This window comes from Aptenodytes forsteri, unplaced genomic scaffold (genome assembly GCF_000699145.1).
Source record: "Aptenodytes forsteri isolate BGI_AS27 unplaced genomic scaffold, ASM69914v1 Scaffold269, whole genome shotgun sequence".
NCBI lineage: Eukaryota > Metazoa > Chordata > Aves > Sphenisciformes > Spheniscidae > Aptenodytes > Aptenodytes forsteri.
Window position 1 is genome coordinate 8,207 of NW_008794418.1, and position 14,587 is coordinate 22,793.

The 14,587-nt window shown below is 43.5% G+C and overlaps 1 protein-coding gene across 1 annotated transcript in view; it reads right to left on the reverse strand.

The window, feature by feature from the left end:
• Positions 1 to 3,253: 3,253 nt before the first annotated feature.
• The window catches only part of LOC103907276 (carbohydrate sulfotransferase 5), a 14,873-nt gene continuing 3,539 nt past the window's right edge, over positions 3,254 to 14,587 (reverse strand). The window contains exon 2 of the mRNA XM_009289420.2: positions 3,254 to 4,782. Coding sequence (XP_009287695.2) covers positions 3,573 to 4,782 — 1,210 coding nt within the window. The 3' untranslated portion in view covers positions 3,254 to 3,572. The remainder of the gene's footprint in view (positions 4,783 to 14,587) is intronic.

Below are 14,587 nucleotides of genomic sequence, written 5' to 3' on the forward strand. Positions count from 1 at the left end.
GGTTTTGGCTGGGATAGAGTTAATTTTCTTCCTAGTAGCTGGTACAGTGCTGTGTTTTGAATTTAGTATGAGAGTAACGTTAATAACACACCGATGTTTTAGTTGTTGCTAAGTAGTGCTTACACTAGCCAAGGACTTTTCAGCTTCCCATGCTCTACGGGCTGAGAAGGCTGGAGGTGCACAAGAAGCTGGGAGGGGACACAGCCAGGACAGCTGACCCAAACTGGCCAAACGGACAAACCACGACATGCATACACAAGTAGCTCAAGTCAAACAGACCCTGCTAGAAAGCCCTGCGACTCCACAGCATGCCCGAAGGCTGAGTCAAGTGCAAGCTGCTGCTGCAGAGGTGGAAGAGGAACAGAATGAGGCTAATGCAAGAAGATACCTGTTTACATAAAGACAACTCCAACAGGAAATCGGGCTCTATGCCAGTATCACATTCATGAGTCAAGCTGCACCACGTGACAGCCCTGTCTGGGCACAGGCAAGCAAGAAGCAGTAACAGCCTATGCAGAGGACAGCCAGTGCACTGATGCGGAGGACAGACAACAACAGCAACTCCAGACTACTCTACTACGGGCACCTGCCCTAACACCCAAGTACTCGGAGACTCTGATCTCTGTCTTCCTGACACTTTCCCCACAAGCCTCTTCACTGCCAACCGTACCCTCCCCATACCATCTTGGCCCATTGCGGCTCCCCCAGTGCACATCCACAGCCCTGTGCCCCAGCAACAAAAGTCTGTGGAGAGATGTTAGACTTAGTCCGAACGAGGCAGATCAACAGCACCTTCCATCCACTGCTGATCAACTCCACTGAGCACCCACCAGCCCTTGGCACCTCAAAGGCCTGACAAAGGAATGCCAGACCTTCAGCTTGACAGAGGAACAGGAATCCAGAAAGGGGATGGGGAAAAGAGGAGCAGAAAAGAGGGATGGGGAGATAGACAAAGGAATGGAAAGAGGGATTTAGGGAGTCTTTGAGGAGTGTTTGGGGGTCAGTAGGAGCTTTGAGGAAGGGTTTGGGAGAGTTTGGGGGCTGCTGGCAGCTTTGGGGCAGCATCTGGGGGGGGTCTGGGGCAGACTTTAGGGATATTTGGGATCTGTAAGGCTATTACAGATCCACTGCAAGTAGCAGGGAAAACGACAGTACAGCGTGAGGCCTGTGCTAGTCATTATCAGCGTCCAGTGGTGCTGACGGCTGCAGTCTCTGTTGTGGCATACCTTTGTCTGCCAGAGCTTTCTGGGGGAGGCATAGTAAAGTCTATCACCCCCATGGCTCCTGCAATGCTGACAGCCACAGACAGCAGCTGAGCTACTGGCACCCATGTGCACACAGCACCCCAACCAGGGCAGTCCACCCCCCGCCAACTCTAACCCCCTCTTTCCTGCCTCATTCCACCCTGCAAGGGCATTTCAGATGCCCTCTTGAACTGTCCCTCCAAACCCTCCAACCACTCAACCCTGCCCCAGCATTACCACTGAGCCCTAAAAGCCCTGATAAGTGCAAAATTACCTGCTCCTCTTCTTCACGAGTACTGCGGCTGGAGTAAAGCAGCAGGCACTCTGGATGGCCTTGAGGCCTGGGGCAAGTTTCTCACGCCTGTGGTAGCTAAGGACCCTGGATATGACAGTAATGACTCCAGAATTGCAGAACAGTTGAGGTGGGACCTCCGGAGGTCATCTGGTCCAACCCCTCCCTGCTCAAGCAGGGCCACCTACAGCCAGCTGCCCAGGACCATGTTCAGATGGCTTTTGAGTATTGCCAAGGTGGGAGATTCTACCACCTCTCTGGCCAACCTGTGCCAGTGCTCCGTCACCCGCACGGTGAAAAGGGCTTCCTGATGTTCAGAGGGAATATCCTGTGCTTCAGTTTGTGCCCATTACCTGTGGTCCCATCACTGGGCACCACTGAAAAGCACCTGGCTCTGTCTTCTTCACACCCTCCCTTCAGGTATTTATATACATTGATAAGATATCTGCCTCCCCCCTCCCCGGCCCTGAGCCTTCTTCTCTCCAGGCTGAACAGTCCCAGCTCTCTCAGGCTTTTCTCATGTGAGAGATGCTCCAATCCCTTCGTCACCTTAGTGGCCCCTCACTAGACTTCCTCTGTCTGTGCCCCAAAGACCTCCTGTGCTACAGACAACAGCCCAGATACCCTTCCCACCCAAAATTCCAGATTCCCTGACACAGGGAAGAAGCCCCAGATAACCTGAGTAAGCAAATGGCCCCAAAAGTACTGAGGAATGCACCAGAGATGCCAGCACAACCTCAGAGTCCCTGGAAAAGCCACCAAGACAAAAAAATATGGCTCCACAGGTGCCACAATAGCTCTTGGAACACTTAGGAAAATCCCCAGAAGCAGCGGGTGTGGTCCTAGAGAACCCCCCCAAGGAGACACAGCGTCGACGGGCCCACTTCCCAGCATCTAGAGCGCTAGGAACATCCATCTCCTAAAGCAGATCACAGTAGTGGCGCTAAGGAGCTTTTGTGCTCATCCTAAATGAGCCATAGCATGACATTCTTCAATTAGCCCTAACAGGATTAGCTGGTATCAATCAAACATGTACTGTCCATCCTGAGATGTGCTGTATTAAAAAAATAAATAAAACAAACAAAAAAACCATACACAAGTATCCATCTCTGCTGTCAAAGTTGTTTGAATTGATCACTTCCATACAGCAGTAAAATCAATATGCAGATTTCCAAGGCACCTTAAATTTCCCAGTGACCTTCATTAACAACAACTTGTAGTTCTGAAGAGAGTGGATAATGGTATGAATTGTGCTGCAGGAGCAAGTGTGTGCCTACTCTGTGTTGCAGCGTTAGAACGCATGACTGGGACTGCATTAACAAGCTATTTCCACAGTGACGCCACTCAAAGTTTCTTCATCTCTTTTGTTTTTTGCACTCCATGCCAACATCGCATTCAAGTATCTGATTGCAAACTTTGCCATTCCAGGGAAAGCACTAAGAAATCTATCAATAAATGAAGTTTCTGCTTAAGTCTTTTACAACAGAACTGCTGTAGTTGTCCCAGCTCTTGGAGAACTTTTATGTTAAAATTAAGAACATCAAGAGAAGTCTAAAGAAACCCACAACTGCACAACAACTTTAAAGCAAAAGAAGGAAGTCAAGTGATTCTGGAAGAAAGTGAAGGAATTTAGTTTCTACTTTGTTCCATTTACACAAATTAAGAACTGAGATTCTTAAATATTTAAAGCATGAAAACAGAAGTGAACTATTATCAATGAACAAAGACATCTTTGACAATTCACCTTTTAATAGAAAGTACTTAAATTATATTTTTAAAACAATGCTGAGAACAGCACAGCTCAGCTGTAAATTTGCAATCTGGCAAGTATCTCACAGTATTTCTTATGCTTTTTTTTGTTATTGCGGTGTAAAAAAAATCAGGAAAAAACCTCCTTCCATTACAGAAAAACAGCAGACAGGAAGATAGTTAAACTCATCAGCCAATGATTTTCAAATTACCTATATGCTGCACAGTAGACAAATACTCAACCATCTACTCCCCCCTCCCCGCCCAGATCTCTCAAAAATAATGTCTCAGTGCTTTGGATTAAATGATGACCAACTGAATTGATTTTGTCGTCTTGGCAACACTAAATCCAATGACAGATCTCTCTGTTCTTTTTCTGAATCCACCAGCTGATAGCCAAGCATGTTTATAGCACCTTTGCAAACTTCCTGTATTTTCTTAATTTTCTGGAAGGAAAGAACATTTCTCCAGGCCTGTGAAACACTAACTGCATCTCGAGATGTGATTTTGAAGGCTTCTCTTTTTTTTCCTGGTCCCTGTCCATGTGTGATATTATAGATCCAGCTTTTGAGTGTGGGGGTCAAACTAAGATCTGCAAATTTATACATTTCTGAGATTTCTGATAATGGATCTTTTACCAGATCCTCAAAACGGATCATTAAATAGCGATCTTTAAGGAAATTAGGTGGTTTTAGAGTAGCTGTTTCATAAATCTGAACATGACTTCTACAAATCTCTTGCATTACTTTGTATTTGCCGTCTTCCACTTTAGTGCCGTTGGTACTCAAAACAATTCCATTGTCACGGGCTAGTGCTTTGACCGATTGTTCCCGTGACTTGACGACTGCCCTGGGGTCACGTACCAAGTGAATGATTTTGAGGTTCAGGGACGGATCAGTGAGAAGGGGGTAGAGGACCTTCAAGTCAAAGAATCGAACCTCCTTGATGACAACGTGGCTGTAAGTTTTACAGGCTTCCTCCACCTTGCTGAATGGGTACCGTCCACAAAGAGTCTTGCATGCCATTTCACTGGTTATGTCAGTACGTTGAAAGGAGTCACAAGCAGGAGCTGAACACAGAGCCCGACTCACTGCCCACTGGAAAAGATCGGATAAGTTTCTTTTCCAAGGCATGTAAGCATCAAACACAGACATGTCACACAGGAAGACCGACCTGACTAAGTCCCGCACTGCCATGTGCAAGACCTTAGCACTGTTCTGGTACATCGTAACCCACACGTGCCATGCGGGCTCCATCAGGTAGAAGACACTGGGGTGCTGGCTGAAAAGTTGACCAACAAAAGAAGATCCTGACCGCCAGGAGGAGAGAATGAGGATGTGGACTTGAGATGGTTTCTCCTCAGACTGAGGCATGAAGCTACTGTACCGGGCATACATGAAGAGTAAGAATCCAGTCTGAACCATAACAAAAAGTATAACGATTGTGCTAGGAATCCGAATCCTTGCCATTCTCACCGAGGAAAAGCAATTAAAAAAGCTGAAAAAGAGAAGGAAAGTGCTGGTGAACCACTGCTCCTGTGGCACAATAATGATAAAACTTACACAATACAAACTCTTGCATTAGTAAAACCTTTCTTCAAATATGCATGTATGTATTTGGCACTTTTTGCTTCCTTAATCAGTGGCACCGGGAGATGATCATCTGCAGGTGACAGGTGTCGGAAACTGAAAGAAAGTAATCCGTGACAGCAAGATCACAGCAGAAATAAGTTTGGAGCAAATGTTTGATGCTGAAGGAAACCTTGGGTTGATGCAGCTCAACTGTTGGAGGAAAAAAAAAAAAAAATCTACAAAATACACAAAGCACTCAACTTGAATTCTGGTAAATACTGCTGAGGGAAAAAAAAACCTTTCTGAATCGCTCCACTGTACTTCCATTTCAGTCTAACATTACAAGGGCTTCTATCCCTTAAAAGGAGTAGATGGGAACATCAGTAACTGTGGCTACTGAAATAAAAATCATCATCTTATCTAATGTGAGCGCTATACCCTGCGGTGACGGTAGGCCACTACACTGATTGATGCTTGTGCACAACCCTCTATTGCATGAGATGGGTGAAAACTCACAACCTGAAGCCGCATCTGGCCACAGATGTTAAAATGAAAAAGCAGCTGACGTGTGTCTTTGGGCTAGAGCGCGTATACCCAATGACTGAATACCCTGAGTTTGCATTTAAGGAATTATCCATTTGTGAGTTAGAATTAGTCTGCATGTAACTCCTGGAAAATTTTAGGCATGTCGACCCCAAGTGGACTTCTGTTTTACTTTGAAGTCGAAGTTCAAGCACGTGCGCTCCTCACAACTTTTTACTAGAGGTTTTTGGCACCTACCACTTCGTGCTCTCACTTTTGCAGATTCCACTTGTAAGCAGTCAGGTTAGCAGGTACGGTATTAGGAAAATAAGAATCCTCATGTATGAAGATTATCTTGAGAGTTTTACATATAAGCATTTGCTATGTAGCTGCATTTAGGCATTTTTTTCTTGTTACAGTGAAAGGTACATGTATCAACACACTCTGGACTCTTGAAAGTAAAGCATGCAGACTAGCGAATATAGATACATACTCATTTGACACAATAAATGCATTAAGTTCTTAGTGCTAGTCTAGTGAAACATGAAGACTTTAATTAGTACCAAAAGCTGAAATAAATGGTCAAATGAAAGAGAGAGTAGAAATGGGCATTTTCGGCTCCTTGCACCACCTAAATGTCTCTTCATGATATAAAGAAATGCGTTCTATTTTAAATGAACACAATTTTGCTACTAAACTTTTGTTTGTAAGCCAAGAAAAACAGCAGAAATACGAGCTGAGTAGGAAAAAGGAATCAATAAAAGCATCTACCTTTGGTATCATACAGTATCTTGTAAGGAGAGTAAGGCAAATGAGTAAGGTACTAACTTGCTTGCAGATGTTTTTCTCCCAAAGTACCGTCTCTCGCTTGTAAGATATAGAATCATAGATTGGTTTAGGTTGGAAAAGACCTTTAAGATCATCGAGTCCAACCTTTAACCTAGCACTGCCAAGTCCACCACTAAACCACGTCCCTAAGCACCACATCTACACATCTTTTAAATACCTCCAGGGATGGTGACTCAACCACTTCCCTGGGCAGCCTGTTCCAATGTTTCACCACTCTTTCAGTAAAGAAATTTTTCCTTATATCCAATCTAAACCTCCCCTGGCGCAACTTGAGGCCGTTTCCTCTTGTCCTATCACTTGTTACTTGGGAGAAGAGACCAACACCCACCTCACTACAACCTCCTTTCAGGTAGTTGTAGAGAGTGATAAGGTCTTCCCAAGCCTCCTTTTCTGCAGGCTAAACAACCCCAGTTCCCTCACCTGCTCCTCATCAGACTTGTGCTCTAGACCCTTCACCAGCTTCGTTGCCCTTCTTTGGGCACAAAGTTCTGTATACTCTTTACATCCGCTCTAGTTTATACCCACTCAGCTAAAAATGCCTTTTTACTGTCTTACGTTCCCTACTTCACCATACAAACTGTTTCTGTAGCTTAGCAACAGCATTTCTTTATCTCTAAAACTATGGTTATCACCAAGTTTTTAGTGGTTGTGCTGCCCATTGAGGCAAGGCCCTTTTCTCCAGTGGTTCCACATTCTCAACAACTCTGCGCAAATATCCATGACATACAACTACAATAGCACATCCTAGGATGAAACCCATGGGCCCCTAAGACTCTCTTGCATAGTCCCAATGCTTATCAGTCGCTCTGCCAAGCCATTTCAACCTGCTAGTCTGGAAGAAAGCTACCCGCTCGTTTTTCTTCACCTAGCTCTTTAGCGTTGAAACAACTCAGCACAGCACAGACCGGCACTGCAGCTGGAAGAAGGTAGTGAACAAAAAGGCACAGAAGGGAAAGAGAACAGGGGAGCCCCAGACCACGGTTGCCAACAGAATGCAGCTTAAGCCATGCACACAGGTCTTCAAATTAATCAGTATTACACCTTTTGACCATCTACTGCGTAATCATGTCACAAAATAATTTACATGGATATTTCAGATGGAGTCATGCTAGGCCACCCCTATGATCGGTCACTCAAGCCTACTGGGTCACTACTCACATTACAGAAGCATGTAGCTAACTGCCAAGCTTACAAAATACAAATAAACAGTGAAAGGGATAAACCCACATAACTTCTGTGAAACAAACTGAAAAAAAACCACCCACATCTTTCTCATCAAGCTGCTACAATTCTTTTGTCATTTCAAAATAGTGATTAAAGAACCCTGGTTCATCTCACAGCATCACAGAACGGTTGAGGCCGGCAGGCACCTCGTGTAGGTCATCGGGTCCAACCCCTCCCTGCTCAAGCAGGGCTACCTACAGCCAGCTGCCCAGGACCGTGTCCAGATGGCTTTTGAGTATCGCCAAGGTGGGAGACTCCACAACCTCCCTGGGCAACCTCTGCCAGTGCTCTGTCACCCACACAGTGAAAAAGTGTTTCCTGATGTTCAGAGGGAACCCCCTGTGTTTCCATTTGTGCCCACTGCCTCTGGTCCTGTCACTGGGCACCACTGAAAACAGCCTGGCTCCATCGTCTTTGCACCCTCCCTTCAGGTATTTATAAATATTTATAAGACCTCCCAGTATCAGCCACACCTCCCAGTTTCCTATCATCAGCAAACTTGCTGAGGGTACACTCATACCCATCATCCGGATCGTTAATGAAGATGTTGAACAGGACTGGATCCTGTACCCTGGGGTACACCGCTAGTTAGCGGCCTTCAACTAGACTTCGTTCCACTGACTGCCACCCTGTGGGCCTGGTCTTCAGCCAGTTTTCAATCCACCTCACTGTCCGCTCATCCAGCCCATACTTCACCAGCTTCTCTATACAATAACCTTTATTGTTTTCACCTCAAGATGTCTTTTTTTTTTAAATAGCAAAATGGGCCAAAAAAAAGGTAGGTATATTTCCATATTCCTATCTGAGAGGATAGCAACAAAATAACAAATGTAACAGAGTGCTCATAAATAACCTTATTTTTCAGGGCCAGGTTCATAAGCAAACTCAAAGCCACAAAAAGAGCATACATTTTTACAAGACCCAGATGTCAATATATTCATTCAAATCACTACTAATATATCCAGGCGGACAAGCATGGAAAAAGTAGCCCAGTCTCCCCTTTCTGCTCTGGCAATGGTGTCTGGACAGCAAACAAATACGCCGCCAATTTTTGGCAGTGGGATGGGAGCGGGCGGGGTGTCTGTGGACCAAATACACCATGAGCTGGCTTTTGTATTTTGCTGCACAATCAATATGAAAGCTGTACTTTAAAGGGAGCTGAAGAGTGACAGGTATAGTTTGGTCTATAAACTGGTACCTTGGCACTGCACTAAACTGTGAAATGTTAACTATGGAATTATTGGGCCCTTGGCATAGCTTCAAGGTCTCCTGACTGGGATCCCAAGGAGTCCTGACTCTATATGGGACCAATGACATTTTTTAGAGAATTGTATTTTGCATGCTAATTTGCCCACAACAATTCTTCAAGACGATATAGCAGAATACAGTCAGGTGTGAAGATCAAGCACAAGGACAGTCAATGACTTCTGTAAAAGGAATACTGAAGTGACTATCACTCCTCAGCCTGCAAGAGAGGCTCCCTGGACAGGGAAATCACAACTGGCCTGGAAAGAGCAACTGCAAAAACACTCACGACTGCTCAAAACAGGAAAACTGGGAGAATTCAACTGAATGATCACTCATAACAAAACCTTTTTGTACACTGCATCATAAAAAATGTGAAACTCTGCCTCAAAATGCTGTGGCAGCAAGAGTATACAAGAGTTCAACAAATTATTACATCGACTGAAAGTAATTAATGGAAGAAGAGCCTCTCAAGGACTGTTAAATGCAAAGATGAGGCTACAACTTGGTGGCTTAGCAATTCCCTAAACTGTAGATGGCCCGAGGTATCTGCCTGCATCTGGGAGGTATACTAGGAGAAATCACGTTTCCTGTATTATTTAACTGTTTCCCTAGCAATCCACTACTTGCTACTGTCAGGCACAAGAGCAGACAGATAAACTTTGGTTTAATTCAGCATGGCCATTCTTCATAGATAAAATTTGCCTCGTTCAAATACTGAATTTTTGCATATTATGTCACCAGAAGCATCTACAAGTTTCTCTGTGCTGTGAAGATTAACAGCAATCCAGCAGCCTGCACTGACACTTCACCAAACAGAGGTGATGAAAGAATCTAAGCAAAAGTGGAAGAGCAGTTGCATTTGCTAGTTCAAGTTTTCCTGAAACAGATTCTATGCCTGAAAGCCAGCCAGCCATAGCTACCTCAAATCTTTTTCTTGTCTGCAAAATGTTAGCCATTTTGTGCACTAAGACTGCATTCTGCAGCTCCTCACAGTCTAACCCATTACATAGCTTTTAGAGGTCCAATGATGCTTTTTAAAGAATTTGTATGTTTCTACTCCAGCTACACAGAACTGCTGCTCCACTCTAATCAAGATCACTCTGCAGAAATGCGAACACTGTTCTTTATACCTTATTAGTAAGGGGTGGGGGAGTGAGGAATAAAAACCTGTAGATGTCAAAACAAAAGCCAGTTTTTTAAATTCACATCTGCCTTGACTGCCTCTTGGACCTCTCCTTGCTGATTCCCACCCAAGTACTGTTGCAGACAATACTGTGCCAACAAAAAACCAGCTAACATGAGTATTAGTCCATAATTTGTGTCTGAACTAGTCTGCCCACCATAAGCACTACAAATAACATGTAAAATGACTGTAGCTAAAGTATTTCCCTACTCTTCAGTATGATATAAACTGCAAGAAAAAGCGCGTTATCAAAGTAAAGCACTAAGTAGATACACATTTTCAGTATTTAAGATTCATCTTCTACTCTTTTGGGAAAGTTGGGATGTTTTTAAGAAATATGCACGCACACAGACACCACAAAGAAATGAATAATAACACAACAAAATGCAGCATCTGTAAGAGTATTATCTCAGGCAGTTTCCAGTGTATAAGGCCAAATACACATCCAGTTCACTGGATTTTCTCTGTAAACAGTGCCTTTTATTTCTGCATTTCTCACACTGGGCACGTGTAATTCTATTTGCATGTAAATACCCTTTTACCATTTGCAATTGCATTCTGCAGGTAAGGTGCTTTCAGCCTGGGTTAAACTTACACCCCTTTAATGTGCAACTTAATAACCCACCAAGCTCTTTCATGATTTTTGACAAATGTTAGCTGAGGCAGAAAGCAGCTCTTGAATACCCTGAAGAATCACCTTCTCAGAAAGTTGCTGAATATATATACACATATATATATATTTTTATAAATCTACTGAATAGATTACATGATATCATCGCCTTAATTGTGCGGGACAGGACCTTGCGATACAGGCTGCTCCTTCTGATCCTCTATTTATTCCATTGCAGGACTCACCAGAGGGTGCTGTTAGGCAAGCTCGCTCTTTCAGCACAGAAAGGTAATATGCCAAGGCTTCATCAGTTACTAGGTGAAACACTACTCTTGTGACTTGCTTTGCATTGCCTCTCATCTCTTTTTGCCAGCGCCCTCCTCCTCCGCCTACAGCTCAGCGGCACTACCTGCCTATCCCAAGCTCCCCTCAGGAGAGCTAAAAAGGGGCTTGTTCCCGCCTCCTTTCTTCCTTCTTTGCTTTGCAGCAGTGCTTCCTTGTGGCCGCACCTGCCTGACTAGAGCAGGCCTGCTGCCTAAAAACATGGGGGGAAAGGGAGAAGCACCAGAGGGGACAGATGTCCTAGCATTACTGCCACTTCAGCCGCCATCTCAGTGACAAAACCCTCTAGCAAGCACCTCCTCATCGGCCCATGGAATCAGGCTGACCAGAAGTGGCGAGGGAGCTGCAAGAGGCAGAAAAACGGACTGTGAGGGATATCAAGTTGCAGCACAGAGCACTCCCGACACCTTTCGCATTTCTCAGATGAGATGTTTGAAGTACTGTAATTCTTGGTGGTATCACAATACATGCTTTTGTACATAATGAATACTGCTAAGCATAAATTACTTTAATAACAGTTACAACGTTATTCCTTTTCTGTGATAGTATTATTACTTCTTTTGTGATACTATTTCTTCAGGGAGAGCTCTGGCAAACAGCAGAATAATCAGAAGTCTAATTCTAACAAATTCTTGAGGCAGAATCATCTCTTCACAAGCCAGTGCAAATGTTCAAAATGTGGTCTAAAAAGCATCTGCACCTACGGTTTAGTTGATAGTCCTGAGTCAAGCTCTGTCACTGGGCTTGTCCACTAACGGCTACTAACGGAAACAAGATCCTGGACTAGATGAACCTTGGGTCTGCCCCAGAATAACTATTCTTACATATTGTGCAAAGGAAATTAATTATACAAACTGGACAACAGAGCAATGATTTTCTTCATCACTTAAACTGGTTCTAATAGAATGCTGAGCTGCAGGGCCACTAGCATCTGCCACTGCTTGCCAAGAGACTAGATACATTACAGAAAGCTATCCAGTTTTACCAGGCAGGGTAAAAATACAGTGAGCGGTAGTATTGATCCCAGAAAGCTTGTTTTCTAAACAGAGCACTTTTCAGACCCAGAATGGTAGAAAAGAATGGAGGAGGAAAGAAATAAATTGTGCAGTGGGTGATCATTTAGCTCTTCCTTTCAGGGACTTTTATTTGTTTGTCACATAAGAAAAGTAATGTTGGAATCGAATAATCGGATCTTTGCAGGTCACCACTGAAAGGAGCACAGTTGCTCCGTGAACTTCCTTTCAGTACAGAATTCAACCTGAAGAGACCTAGTAAATTAAGAAAAATTAACTTTATAGCTACAAAAAACCCAAACAAACAAACAAACAAGAAGACCCTCCTATTACACTGCTCATTTTTTTCTTGGATACTAAAGAGACTGTAGAAAGACAGAAAGAAAGTGCCTCACGTTAGAGCTGTAAAGAAACATGGGGTCTCTTTTAGCTTGGGACAAAAGGCTGGGATGAACGACTCCCTCAGAAACAGGTCTGGGTCTGTTGCAGGAAGACTGAAAAATCTGGCTGGATTAAAGCAAAGAACTGAAAACAACTGTTTTTGCTGTTACAATTACAAGTTACCTGCTCCCCTAAAAGGACTTCTCAGCAACTGGATCTTAGCTGTCTTTGTCAAAGTCTTCCCCAGCCATTTTGTGTCTGAGAAAATTTCCAGCACGCTGCTGTTACAAAAGTTACCTGCTCCCCTAAAAGGACTTCTCAGCAACTGGATCTTAGCTGTCTTTGTCAAAGTCTTCCCCAGCCATTTTGTGTCTGAGAAAATTTCCAGCACGCTTTCATTTAAAACAGTTTATGTGGCACTTTTAAAGCCAACGTCTTTATAGATTACACAGAAATTACTTCAACTTCCACAAAATGCAAAAATACACATTCAATTAATTTCCCAGATTGATCTCTTCCACTGAAAAATGAATACTTAATGCTGTATTATGTGCTCAACCTTCTGCTAGCCAAAAATTATTTTGTCCTGTATGCTTGCCATACACTAAATGCTGACTTTCAGAGCAAACATATGAGCTGAATATAAGTATCATTTATGTACTTATAATTCACCAAAACACCTCAGTACTGACTGTGAGAAGAATGATAATGGTAAATGTCACGATGCATTTTATAGAATTAATAGGAAAATGTTTGTGCATGGTGTGATAAACAGAGCAAAGATCACCTGGAAGTCTACTACACCTTATGGAGAAGTCTACTTACTACATACTTCAGCTATAAGACATCGCACCAATGTAACCACTACCAGAATGGCTTCTATGAGCTAACATTAGAAACATAGTTTGCTGCTCAAAAAAGTGAAATGCGGGAATGTGACAATGCTGCTCCAAGCAAAATGCACAAGAGTATTACTAGTAATTCTTGCTATAAATCACCCAGCTGACAAAACGTCACTTTCCAATGTTGTTCCACAGCTAGAAATGACACATCTTCACCAGGCAAAAGCTTACTGTATCGCCAACAATATGCACAATGGTCTTTGAATGGGGAAAGAAAAAGTTAGTTTGGAGGGTGCCTTCTATAACCACTGGTACTTCAAAAAGAGTTAGAAGTCTTTCCAATAGCTGACCATTGCTAAATAGTTGAAAGAATTAATAAGCCTGCTTAATTTTTTTAATAAAACAGTGAAACTGCAAAAGAAGTAATAAAAGTACAGTAAAGGTACTGCAATCAGACATTTTGAATTCTGACATATTAGCATTTCAGCTGACAGTGTTAATTTAGCTTTTGAAAACTTACTTCTTTTCACAATCTAGTGGAAAATGAGATTGGAAGAGTCACTTCCAGGTAGTCATCAGGTTTAAATACTTTATAATACAATTAAACATACCACAGATTTCATGATACGACCATAAAAATTATTAAAAAAAGGTACTGGTTTTTTTTTTTTCTTTATATTGCATGGAATTAGATAAAGTTGTCCAGCCTGAACAAATGGCAGTGTCGAGGCATAGCCCTACAACACCTATTTCTCCATGCAATGCAGCTGAAGATCGCAAAGTGTTTGCAGCTACTAGAATTACCAGCGTTCAAGAAATGAGGTCTGCCCAGTTGCAATTTCTGTAGGAATTTTTACTATTTTTAAGGATGGCAAAACTGAGGTGACAAAGAGACACTTGCGGTGACCACTGCTATTCACTTATTTGAGACTTTGCCTACACCGGTACAACGGTGTCCTCAAATTCAAACGGTCTGAGGATGAATTGGGCTGAGGTGTGCCTTGCGTGCCCCACTGAAGCAACTGCTGCAACTGAGAAATAACGACAAATTCTTTGGTCCAGTATGTCACTTTCACCTAAAAACAGAGGCTGGACACAGTAGAAAAATGGGAAGGGATTTCCCGGAATGATGGGAAATGTTCTCTAAAGCACCTGATTTCACCATCTAACTCCAGCAAACAAAACTACCTTAACCCGAATCAGCCATGTTCTCGCGGGGTGGGGGGGAGAGGTGGAAAGATGGGAAAAAGTCTGATTTTCAACAGCTTTACCTCTGTCAACAACTGACTACACCTCAAGCAACGCCCGGCTCGGGGCTGTGCGACATCGGCGCCCGCCGCACTTACCGCTACTTCACCAGCAGCAGTAGGGGCGCGTGCGAACGCCTTAAAAACATCCCCTGAAACGTAGTGCAAGCGATTATAAACACTGTTGTTCGATACCGAAAGAAAAGGTCTGTCATCGCGCGGCCCGCCGACCGGTACGAGGAGCCCTTGTGGGACGCCCCCCCTCCCCCC